At 35.1% G+C, this 12,626-nt stretch overlaps 1 protein-coding gene across 1 annotated transcript in view; it reads left to right on the forward strand.

The window, feature by feature from the left end:
• The window catches only part of LOC101270920 (zinc finger protein 354B), a 90,324-nt gene that overhangs the window by 24,030 nt on the left and 53,668 nt on the right, over window positions 1-12,626 (forward strand). Inside the window, 1 exon segment of the mRNA XM_033413519.2 lies at window positions 4,034-5,581. Coding sequence (XP_033269410.2) covers window positions 4,034-5,581 — 1,548 coding nt within the window.

Genomic DNA, 12,626 nt, shown 5'->3' on the forward strand with positions numbered 1-12,626 from the left:
GTCTATTCAAGTTCTTTGCTTATTTTTGAATTGGATTGTTTGTTTTCTTATTGTTGAGTTGTAGGAATTATTTATATATTCTGGATATTAACCCTTTATCAGATACATAATTAGAAAATATTTTTTCCTGTTCTGTAGGTTGCCTTTTTATTCTGCTGATAGTGTTCTTTGATGTACCAAAGCTTTTATTTATTTTTAATTTTTCTTTTTTTTTTGGCCACACTGCTTGGCTTGCAGGATCTTAGTTCCCTGACCAGGGATAAAACCCTGGCCCTGGCAGTGAGAGTGCTGAGTCCTAACCACTGGACTGCCAGGGAATTCCCCCAGAAGCTTTTAATTTTGATGAAATCCAATTATTTGTCTATTTTTTTCCTTTGTTTCCTGTGCTTTTGGTATCCTATCCCAGAAATCATTGCTAAATCCTAGGTCATGAAGCTTTTACCCTATGTTTTCGTCTAAGAATTTTATAGTTTTAGATCTTACATTTAAGTCATGTATTCATTTTGAGTTAATTTTTGTGTATGGTGTTATGTAAAGGGTCCAGCTTCATTTTTTTTGCAAGTGGATATCCAGCTTTCCCAGCACTATTTGTTGAAAAGACTGTCTTTTCCCCATTGAATAGTCTTGGCACCTTTTTATGGGCAAAATTCATTTGCCCATATATGTGAAGGTTTATTTCTAGACTTCCTATTCTATTCTATTGATCTATATGTTCATCTTTATGCCAGTACCACAATGCTTCGATTATTGTAACTTTGTATAAGTTTTGAAATCAGGAAGTATGAGTACTCCAAATTTGTTCTTCTTTTTCAAGATTATTTTGGCTTTTCAGGGTCCCTTGAGATTCCATATAAATTTTAAGATGAGTTTTACTATTTCTGCAAAAAAAACGGCATTGGAATTTTGATAGGGCTTGCATTTAATCTCTAGATCACTTTAGGTAGTATTGCCATCTTATGAGTATTAAATCTTACAGTCTGTAAATACCTGATGTTTTTCCATTTACCTATGTCTTCTTTACTTTCTGCAGTGTTTGTAGTTTTCAGTGTACAAATCTTTTACCTCCTTTGAGTTAATTCCTAAGTATTTTATTCTTTTTGATGCTATCGTAAATGAAATCCTTTTCTGTATTTCTGTTTTGGCTTGTTCATTGTTAGAGGATAAAAACACAACTGTTTTTGTGTTGATTTTTTATCCTGCTACTTTGCTGAATTTGTGTATTCTAACAATTCTTTTGTGGAACCTTTACATTTTCTACATATAAGATCATCTGTTGTCATCTGTTGCAGACTATTATATATATAATGGATAAACAAGATCCTACCATATAGCACAGGGAACTATATTCAATATCCTGTGATAAACCATAAATAATGGAAAAGAATATGAAAAGAATGTATGTATGTGTAACTCAAATCACTTTGCTGTACAACAGAAATTAACCCAACATTGTAAATCAACTATACTTCAAAAAAATAAATTTTTAAGAAAGATCATGTCATCTGTGACTGAGATCGTTTTACTTTTTCCTTTCGAATTTAGATATCTTTTATTTATTTTTCTTGCCTGATTGCTCTGGCTAGAAATTCCAATACTGTGTTGGGTTGAAGTGATAAAAGTGGGCATCCTTATCTTTTTCCTGATCTCAGAGGAAAAGATTATAGTCTTTAACCATTGAGTATGATGTTAACTATGGGTTCTTTAAGGATGGTCTTTATTGTGTTGGGGTATTTTCCTTCCAGTCCCAGTTTATTAAGTGTTTTGGGGTTTTTTTAATCATGAAAAGGTGTTGAATTTTGAATTTTGTCAGATGCTTTTTTCTACATCACTTGAGATGATCATGTGATTTTGTGTCTTCTTTCAGTTAATGTGATGTGTTGCTTTAATTGGTTTTCATATGTTGAACCATTCTTGCGTTCCAAGGATAAATCTCATGGTGTATAATCATTCTAATATTCTGAATTCTCTTTGCCTAGTACTTTATTGAGGATTTTAAAATCAATATTCACAAGGAATATTGGTCTTTAGTTTTCTATCCTTATAGGGTTTTTGTCTGGCTTTATTATCAGGGCAATGCTGGCCCCATAGAATAAGTTAGGAAATATTGCCTCCTCTTTAGTTTTTGGAAGAGTTTCAGAAGGAGTGGTGTTAGTTCATCTTTAATATTTGATAGACAATAAAACTAGCTGGTACAGAGCATTTTTACTATTGGGAGGCTTTGATTACTGGTTCAATTGTTTTACTAGTTATATGTCTGTTCAGATTTTCTACTTCATAATTCAGTTTGGGTAAGTTTTGTGTTTCTAGGAATTTGTCCATATCATCTAGGCTATACAATTTTTTGTCATACAGTTATCCATGGTTTTTCCTTATAATCCTTTTTATTTTGACTCCGTGGTAATGTTGCCAACTTGCATTTCTGATTTTAGTACTTTGTGTCTTCTCTTTTATTTTTAGTCAGTCTCACTAAAGGTTTGTCAATTTTGTAGATCTTTTCAAATAACTGATTTTGCATTTGTTGATTTTTTTCTCTACTGTTTTTCTATTTTCTGTTTTATGTATCTAAGTTCTTGTCTTTATTATTTCTTCCTTCTGCTAGCTTTGGGTTTAGTTTGGGTTTTTTTCTAGTTCCTTAAGTTGTAAAGTTATGTTGTTAATTACAGCAGGATTTAAAATATCTTTATATTTCTTAATCCTTATATTTTTATAACATTGAAGTGTTTTATCCAAGAATAGGAGAGGTTTTTCAGGTGACTTTAATGTTATTCAAGACTGTTCTAGGGACTTCCCTGGCAGTCCAGTGGTTAAGACTTCACCTTCCAATGCAGGGGGTGCATGTTTGATCCCTGGTCAGGGAGCTAAGATCCCACATACCTCGGGGCCAAAAGACCAAAACATAAAACAGAAGCAATATTGTAACAAACTCAATAAAGACTTTAAAAATGGTCCACAACAACAATAAAAAAAAACTTAAAAAAAATTTTTAAAGACTTTAAAATTTTTTCCCATATAAGTTTTTCATATTTCTTGTGAATTCATTTCCCTAAATCTTTGTATAAATGAAGATTATTGATTTTAGTGTGTTAATTTTATATCCTGGTATGTCACTGATCAAGGTTTATCATTGATTCTCTGAGGTTTAGTTTCAGCTATAGTATTATATCATCAGCAAATAGAGATAGTTTTATTTCCTCTTTACTCATGCTTATGCCTCTAATTGATTTTGCTTGTGTACTTGTATTGGTTGATACATCTAGTACAATGTTGAACAGAAGTGAAAGTAATGGGCATCCTTGCCTTGTTCTTGATCATAGTGGAAATGTCTCTAGAGTTTCTTCATTAAATAAGATACTGGCTTTAGGACTAAAGTATATATATTTATCTTGTTGAGGAAGCATCCCTCAATTCCTGTTTTTCTTGAATATTTTTATTATCAGTGGTGCTGAATTTTTTTAAGGTTTTCTCATTATCTCTATACTCATAATTTTTTCCCTTAGGTACATATTATAATATACTGTGGTTAAGTGGTATAATAAGGGGAATAGATTTTTGGAGCTCAGAGTCAGGAAAGGGTGCAAAGAGGAGCTTAACACTGGAACTGAATCTGAAGGCTACAGAGAAGTTTGACATGTAGGAAAAGTAGGGAAGACATTCAAGATTAGAAATAATTACAGAAATGAGAGTGATGTCATGGAGATAATGTATGAGTCTGTCATAGGCTTTGGATACTAGACTGCATTTCCCAATTCATACTCCTCCTCTGATGCCTTCTCTCCATTCTCCTGGTAATGTGTATACTCTCACCTTCTTTAAATGAGCATCTTTGTTTTATTCACCCTAGTACTCCAGCTCTCATCCATTATTATTTTATACGGTAACACTGTTACTTTCCTATTTTTTCCTCTTGCTAGTTTCTTTTAGCCAGAAAGCAATGCCTTATTTAGATATCATTAATATTTAGTCCTTCTACACATTTAGTCTCAGCTAATCATGTGGATCATTGGCAATTTCTTTCTTTTTTTGTTTTCTTCAGGATGTAAGAGCAGTCCTAAAACCACAAAGTCAACTCAAACTCAAGACTCATCATTTTGGGGGCCAGTAAGGAAAAGACTCAAAAAAAATGAACCCTGGAACTTCATATCAGAAAAATCCTGCTTATATGAAGACAGAATAAAGAAACAGAAGGACAAAAATGAAAGTTTACAAATAATTTCAGTCACCCATACAAAGATCCTCACTGTAGAAAGAAGCCATAAAAATAATGACTTTGGCCAGAATTTCAGCCTGAAATCAGTGTTTGTTAAGCAACAAAAGACTGCTAGAGAAAAAACACCCTCAAAATATGAAATACAAAGAAATAGCTTCAGGCAGGATTCAAATTTACTTAACCAACCAAAAATCAAGACAGCAGAAAAACGCTATAAATGTAACATTTGTGAAAAAGCCTTCATTCACAATTCATCCCTTCGTAAACATCAGAAAAACCATACTGGAGAGAAATTATTTAAATGTAAAGAATGTTTGAAAGCCTTCAGCCAAAGTTCAGCTCTTATTCAACATCAAAGAACTCATACGGGAGAGAAACCCTATATATGTAAAGAATGTGGAAAAGCCTTCAGCCATAGTGCATCCCTTTGTAAACACCTAAGAACCCATACTGTGGAAAAATCCTATAGATGTAAAGAATGTGGTAAATCCTTCAGCAGAAGGTCTACCCTTTTTATACATCAAAAAATCCACGCTCGAGAGAATCCCCACAAATATAACCCAGGAAGGAAGGCATCCAGTTGTAGCACATCCCCTTCTGGATGTCAGAGAATTCATCTCAGAAAGAAGTCCTATTTATGTAATGAATGTGGCAATACCTTTAAGTCTAGTTCATCTCTTCGTTATCATCAGAGAATTCACACAGGAGAGAAACCTTTTAAATGTAGTGAATGTGGGAGAGCATTCAGTCAGAGTGCATCTCTTATTCAACATGAAAGAATTCACACTGGAGAAAAGCCTTATAGATGTAATGAATGTGGAAAAGGTTTCACTTCTATTTCACGACTTAATAGACACCGAATAATTCATACGGGAGAGAAACTGTATAATTGTAATGAATGTGGTAAAGCCTTAAGTTCCCACTCGACACTCATTATTCATGAGCGAATTCATACTGGAGAGAAACCATGTAAGTGTAAAGTGTGTGGGAAAGCCTTCAGACAAAGTTCAGCTCTCATTCAACATCAGAGAATGCATACTGGAGAAAGACCCTATAAATGTAATGAGTGTGGGAAAACATTCAGGTGTAACTCATCCCTTAGTAATCACCAGAGAATTCATACAGGAGAGAAACCGTATCAATGTCTGGAATGTGGGATATCCTTTGGCCAAAGTGCAGCTCTTATTCAACATCAAAGAATTCATACAGGAGAAAAACCCTTTGCATGTAGTACATGTGGGAAAACTTTTAGGCAGAGCTCATCACTTATTGCGCATCAAAGAATTCATACTGGAGAGAAACCCTATGAATGTAATGCATGTGGGAAACTCTTCAGCCAGAGGTCGTCCCTTACTAACCATTATAAAATTCACATTGAAGAGAACTCCTTCAAAGTGGATTTGCATGTGTGAAATCCTTAAACCAAAGCTTATTAGAATACAGTTGGCCTTGCTAATCTCTGGGTTCCACATCCACTGATTCAAATAACTGCAAATTTTAAATATTCAGAAAAAAAATTCCAGTAAGTTCCAAAAAGCAAAATTTAAATTTACCACACACCGGCAACTATTTTCATAGCATTTGCATTGTATTAGGTATTACAAGTAATTTAGAGATGATTTAGAGAGGATGTGCATAGGTTATATGTAAATTCTACACCATTTTATATAAGGGAATTGATCATCCTCAGATTTTGGTATCTGTTGGGGGGGTGTCCTGGAAACAGTCCCCCATAGATAATGAGGGACAACTGTATACATACTAGAGAATGATTTAGTAAATGTAATGAATATGATAAAATTTCTATTTTAATTTAGTCTTCACAGTTATTAAAGTCTAAGGATAAACCTTAACTGTGTAATAAATACGTGGGACACTTTCATACTTGTCAGTCACTTTTTTAAATATCTTGAGACAAATCACAAAATATTGATTTTGGCCATTTGTAAGATAAAAGGTAAGGTTTTTCTCTTATACAGCGTTATACACTTTATGCAACATATAAACAGAAAAATTTGGGTGCAGGGGTGCTGGATTTCTCATTAGAAACCAACTGTATAAGCTAATAGCATATTTATTACAACTAACATTTTAATAGCAAACAAAATCTTAAAATATATGCATTTATAGAGCCAAGGACCAAATAATAGATAAAAATAAACTGCAAACTACCTCAGTCTGGAACTTGCCTTTTCTTAAACTGTTGTCAAACTTTGTACATGGTTTTCATCAAAAAAGAGGCAAAACAAAAACAAAACCCTCTGTTCTCTTCCTCCTTTATTTTTCTAGTTACTTCCAAACTACACCTGTTTCCCAAATTTTTATGCAATTTCTAATTTTGTTTTTTGAATTATTTTTCTTTGTTGTATTGAAGTCATATTTATTCTATAACTGTACTTGCTATGTTCTATACAGCGTGCTAATTTAAGTAGGAAAAATATACTTTGATTAGGTAATCACTTTAAAGTTAAAGCTATTTTTTTAGTTCACTGCAGAAGAATTCCTAAGAACCTATCACCTGTAGCAAAGTTTTAAAAAGGGATCAACTTCATGAAATAAAAGCATGTTTTCCCCACTTGAGGTTTTCTAATTTTTAAAAATCTCAGACTCCAAAGGAAAATAAAAGAAGGGAAAGAATTCTAAACCATTTAAAAGCCAGTTTACTCAGTAAATGTTTCTTTAACCCCTGAGCCAGGTATTATCCCAGGCACTGGAAATTGTTCAGGAGAAAAGAACAGGCCTTCAAGAAGTCATGAATTGAGGGGCAAAAGGAGGGGGTTGAAGAGGTAACAAAGTAAGTAAATTACCATGTGTTAGAGTAGTTTTCACAGAGAAATAGATGATACAATGATACTATGTTACAGAACACAAATACTGTAGAGATTTGTGCAGGATGCGGAAAGAAGGAATGGACCTAATGAAGGGAGCCCCAAAGGAGCAGGGACAGTCATTTCTGAGCCCAATTTTGGAAGAATAATGGGAATTCTCCAGAGAGTGAGATGAGTGCTTCAAGGGGAGGGAGCCACATAAGCAAAGGTAAAGGTGGGTGACAGCATGACATGTTTGTAGAACATCAAGTTGTGAGAATGACAGGTTGAAGCTTGAGAAGAAGGCAGAACTGAAGGTCTTACTGCCATCCTAAAGAACTTGAATTTGATTCTGAAATTTCTAGAACCAATGAAAGATTTTACATAAGGGAAATTGTTCTGGCAGTAAGGTGTAGAGACTGAATTTAGGAGGTTGAAGACAGCTGAACAGACAAACCTAGAAGACTAGAGCCAGAAGACTAGAATTCAGAGTAATTAAAATACACAGTTGGTAGTCAAAACCACACTATGTGAACTTGGCCAGCAGAGTGTACAGATTAGAATGAGAAGCAGGGATCATGGATAAACCCCACAAAAAATATCAGTAAATAAGGAGTTGGTAGAGGAAAAGGAATTTAACTAAGATGAAATGGAATGGCCCTAGAGGTAGGAGAAAAGCCAGAAGAGTGATGTTACTGAGCCCAAAGGAGAACTGAATCTCTGGAGTGTCAGGTGCCACAGATCACATAACAGAGTAAATTGGAATTGGTAGCTAGAATGTTGGAGACCTTGGCAAGAGCAATTTCTGTTAATTAGGGTGAACAGAAGCCACATTATTCTAGGTTAGAAGATGAGAACTAGTGGGCTGTTTTACACTATGTTTCAAGAAGTTTAAAGGGAAGAAAAGAAGGTTGCATTTAGAAGGGAGAAAATTACTTAGGGAGCATTTCTGTGTTAATAATTGAGGCAATGTATACACATGTTGAAGATGAACTAATGAGATCATTGTGTGGAACATATTTTCTGAGAGATTCTGAAAGAATTAGAGCATAGGTGGAAGAATTTACCTTAGGCTGGAGAGAAAGGTAGCCTACAGAAAGATAGGAATGCAGATAAGTTTCTGTTTAATTTGAAGGTGAAGGAATTTCTATCGACCTTATTTTCTGTAAAGCCGGAGAAGGATTTCACTTTTTTAAGATGTTGACTATAGTAGCAATTTTTGGATCTTTGGGTGCTTAAAAATGTTAATGAGTTTCAATCTGTGTTCTGGAGACTTTTTAGGAAGTCATGGCTCTGAGTTCACTCTATACTCATGTTTCAGTAAGAAAGCTCCACTTTTATTCTATATGTTTGATATCTGTGTTACTTTTTGTGTTTTTTTTTTTAAGAAAAGAATTTGCTGGTAAATTAAAGTTTAGAAAGTACTTAGGATAAGAAAGAATGCTTTAAAAGAGTGATAAGTCTGAACAGAGACTGGAAAGGATTATAGGAGTTCAACAAGTGTGTGGAGGTAGATGGAAAGACATTCACATAGGGGAAAGGTTTGTGCAATGGAAAGGAAGCATAAGAGGACATGATGTCCTCACTGTACTCTTGTAAGTAGTATTTTTTAAACTTCATTTTCCAATTATTTGTTACTAGTACATAGAAACAAATTGATTTTTATATATTGACCGTATAGCCAATAACCTTGCTAAATTGACTTTTTCTAATAGCTTGTTTGTAGATTCTTTGGAATTTTCTGCAAACACAATGATCATCTGTAAATAATGACCATTTTACTTTTCTCTTCTAGTTGTAATACATTTAAAATTTTCTTCTTACATTATAGTACTATATACAAGCCAGTACAATGTTGAATATGAATGATGGCATTCATTTTTCACCATTTAATGATGTTACCTTTAATTTGTCTGTGGATATCTGTTATCAAAATAGAAACATACCCCTGTATTCCCAGTGTGCTATGAGTTTTTATCATAAATGGGAGTAGTATTTTGTCATATTTATTTTCTACATTTAGTGAAATAATCATAATTTCTCTCTTCACACTTTTAATAGGTGATTATATGGACTGAATTTTTATGCTAACCGATGTGTTCCTGAAATAAATTCTACCTGGTCATGATACATCATCATCTACGTTGTATGTGTTTATAAGATCAGGTTTCTTCCTTAATAAGTAGAAACTTGATGAAGTGACCAATATGTGTTTAAGAACTCAGAGCAAATTTTTTTATCATCCAAATCTGAAGGATGAATGGAATCATAATACCTAGAGAGAGGAAAGGGATGGCAAGGACAAGAGTACCACAGGAGCAAAAGGCTCAGAAGGAGAGTGTATGTAGCATCTGTAGAGACCAGCAGGTAAACAAGCCTTGCTGATGTGGAGGATTCCTGGTAGGATAGAAGAAAAAATAATATTGGAAATGAAAACTAGAGTTAGGTTATTAGAAACTTTAAATGCTATCTGAGAGTACAGGAATTTGGATATGATCCTTAGATATTAAATCAGTATATTTCTGAGGAGCAAATGGCCAATTTGAAACCTGTTTTAGGAAGACTGATGGGACAGAAGGTTCAAAGTTTCTGGCTTGAGAAACTGGCTGAAGGATGGATTCTTGAGAATAGTAGTTTGGGACAGTCTGTGAGAAATGTTTAGTGAGAAGATAAAAAAACAAAAACAAAACCAGAGGTTAGCTCTGCTCTTAGTGCTTGACAATTGTTCTGCACAAACTGACATACCACAGATGCTAAAATTCTTCAAGCTGACAGTGTTATTTTCTTTTTAATTAAGGTACAGTTATGCTTTCAAAATGAGAACATATAATTTCAGTTAGTATTGTAAGTCAGTATGCTTCAGGTTATAAAAACAGTTGTTTAAGGAATACAACTTTCAAGAACTATTTTTAAAGGTTTTTTTTGTTGTTTTCTTTGAGAGAGAGAACTTTCAATGAGAGCATTGGACAAAAAGTCAAGAGACCTGTGTGTTTTCCTGTCCCCATTCTGGTTCAAGTTACATAGTCCCTGGCCTTTTCAACCCTAGAAATTCCACGGTGTTTTTCCACGGTTCCTAATGGTATAGATTAACTCAAATTTTTAAATGTTCATCTTATGTATTTTGGGGGTAGAAACATCATTAGTAACAATATTAGCATATATTATTGGATAAAATAATCAAGTTATAGATTACAAACTAAAATTTTCAATCTAAAAATCAAATTGTTCTAGGAAGATGGAGTAGGCAGATATATACTTTTTGCTATTTGCCCACTAAGTACATTTTAAACCCCTGTATATTATATTTAAAACAATCATAAGAAGATTCTGAAGAATGGAGAGAAGCATATAGGCCAGCTAGGAACCTCAGGACCGGTGATAACGGTAGTTCTTTTTGCCTCATATATCCCAAGTGTAGAGCTGAAGAAGCAGGAACCCAGAAACAGCAAGAGACATAGACACAAAAAAATTTACAAAACCCCAACAAAGCCTACTTTCATTAGCCAAAGGACCAGGAACAGGGTGCCCTAGCAAGACAGAAAACTCTTAGGTAATAACACTCTACTCCAGCCAAACAACACGGAAAAAACTGGTCCCATCACTACACACACCAGCAAAGGCTGAATGGAGAGCCTAGACTTCCACCCTTATAAGGCTGTAAAGAGGGGCCATAAAACTTTGCTGGTGTGTGTAGTGCCAAGAGCTAGGACATTCATTCGTGCCCGGTGGTAATAAACAACCTCTCTTCCCAGCAATAATAGTGGACACTACATGGGGAACTGGGACACCACCCTCCCTTCCACTCAGTACTAAGAGCATCGCATCCTCTCCCTGCTGGGGTGGTATCAGAGGGGGCCTAGTGTAGGGACAGAATTTTTACCACTGCTCAACAGTGATGAGGCCACACTCCCACCCAATAGTGCCATAGGAGGCCAAGTAGGGAGCAAACAAGGCACTCTTATCTGTCTCAGCCAGAGTGGTATCAGTGAAGGCTTAGTGAGGAACTAGAAATCCCACCCTCATCAAGGAATAAAAAGGAGACCCTTAACTCCTTGGGTGTCTAGGGAGGCCAAATAGGAAAGCTGAGCTTCTACCCCACATGGCCATTATGAGGTGGAACTTCATAATGCCATATTTGCTGTAGCAGTATCAAAGCAAGTCAGCTGAAGCAAAAGATTCAAATAAGATCCGGAGTTTCATAACATAATACCCAAGTTTTCCAGGATTCAACAAAAGACTTTCATCATACCAAGAACCAGGAAGATCACTTGAATGAAAAAGACAATTAGTAAACATCAAGAATTAGGTGACAGAGATGTTAAAATAATCTAACAAAGATTTTTATATCAGCCATCATAAAAATACTTTGATGAGCAATTTCAAAAATGTTTGAAACAGGGCTTCCCTGGTGGCACAGTGGTTGAGAGTCCAGCTGCCGATGCAGGGGACATGGGTTCGTGCCCTGGTCCGGGAAAATCCCACATGCCGCAGAGCAGCTGGGCCTGTGAGCCATGGCCGCTCATGGTAGTTCTATTTTTATACCATAGAGAATGCACCATCAGAACTACCATAGTATTATGGTAGTTCTATTTTTAGTTTTTTAAGGAACCTCCATACTGTTCTCCGTATTGGCTATATCAATTTATATTCCCACCAACAGTGCAGGAGGGTTCCCATTTCTCCACACCTTCTCCAGCATTTATTGTTTGTAGATATTTTGATGATGGCCACTCTGGTGTGAGGTGATAACTCATTGTGGCTTTGATATGCATTTCTCTAATGATTAGTGATGTTGAGCATCTTTTCCTGTGTTTGTTGGGAATCTGTATGTCTTCTTTGGAGAAATGTCTCTTTAGGTCTTCTGCCGATTTTTGGACTGGGTTGTGTGTGTTTTTTATATTGAGCTGCATGAGCTCCTTGTATATTTTGGAGATTAATCCTTTGTCAGTTTCTTGGTTTGCCAATATTTGCTCCCATTTCTGAGGGTTGCCTTTTCGTCTCCTTTATGGTTTCCTTTGCTGTGCAAAATCTTTTAAGTTTCATAAGGTTCCATTTGTTTATTTTTGATTTTACTTCCATTACTCTAGGAGGTGGGTCAAAAAAGATCTTGCTGTGATTTATGTCATATAGTGTTGTGCCTATGTTTTCCTCTAAGAATTTTGTAGTGTCTAGCCTTACATTTAGGTCTTTAATCTATTTTAAGTTTATTTTTGTGTATGGTGTTAGGAACTGTTCTAATTTCATTCTTTTACATGTAGCTATCCAGTTTTCCCAGCACCACTTATTGAAGAGGCTGTCTTTTCTCCATTGTGTATTCTTGCTTCCTTTGTCAAAGATAAGGTGACCATATGTGCGTGGGTTTATCTCTGGGTTTTCTATCCTGTTCCATTGATCTATATTTCTGTTTTTGTGCCAGTACCATACTGTCTTGATTACTGTAGCTTTGTAGTATAGTCTGAAGTCAGGGAGCATGATTCCTCAAGCTCCGTTTTACTTTCTCAAGATTGCTTTGGCTATTCGGGGTCTTTTGTGTTTCCATACAAATTGTAAAATTCTTTGTTCTAGTTCTTTGAAAAATGCCATTGGTAATTTGATAGGGATTGCACTGAATC

The sequence above is a fragment of the Orcinus orca genome, chromosome 3, assembly GCF_937001465.1.
Source record: "Orcinus orca chromosome 3, mOrcOrc1.1, whole genome shotgun sequence".
NCBI classification, from domain to species: Eukaryota; Metazoa; Chordata; class Mammalia; order Artiodactyla; family Delphinidae; genus Orcinus; species Orcinus orca.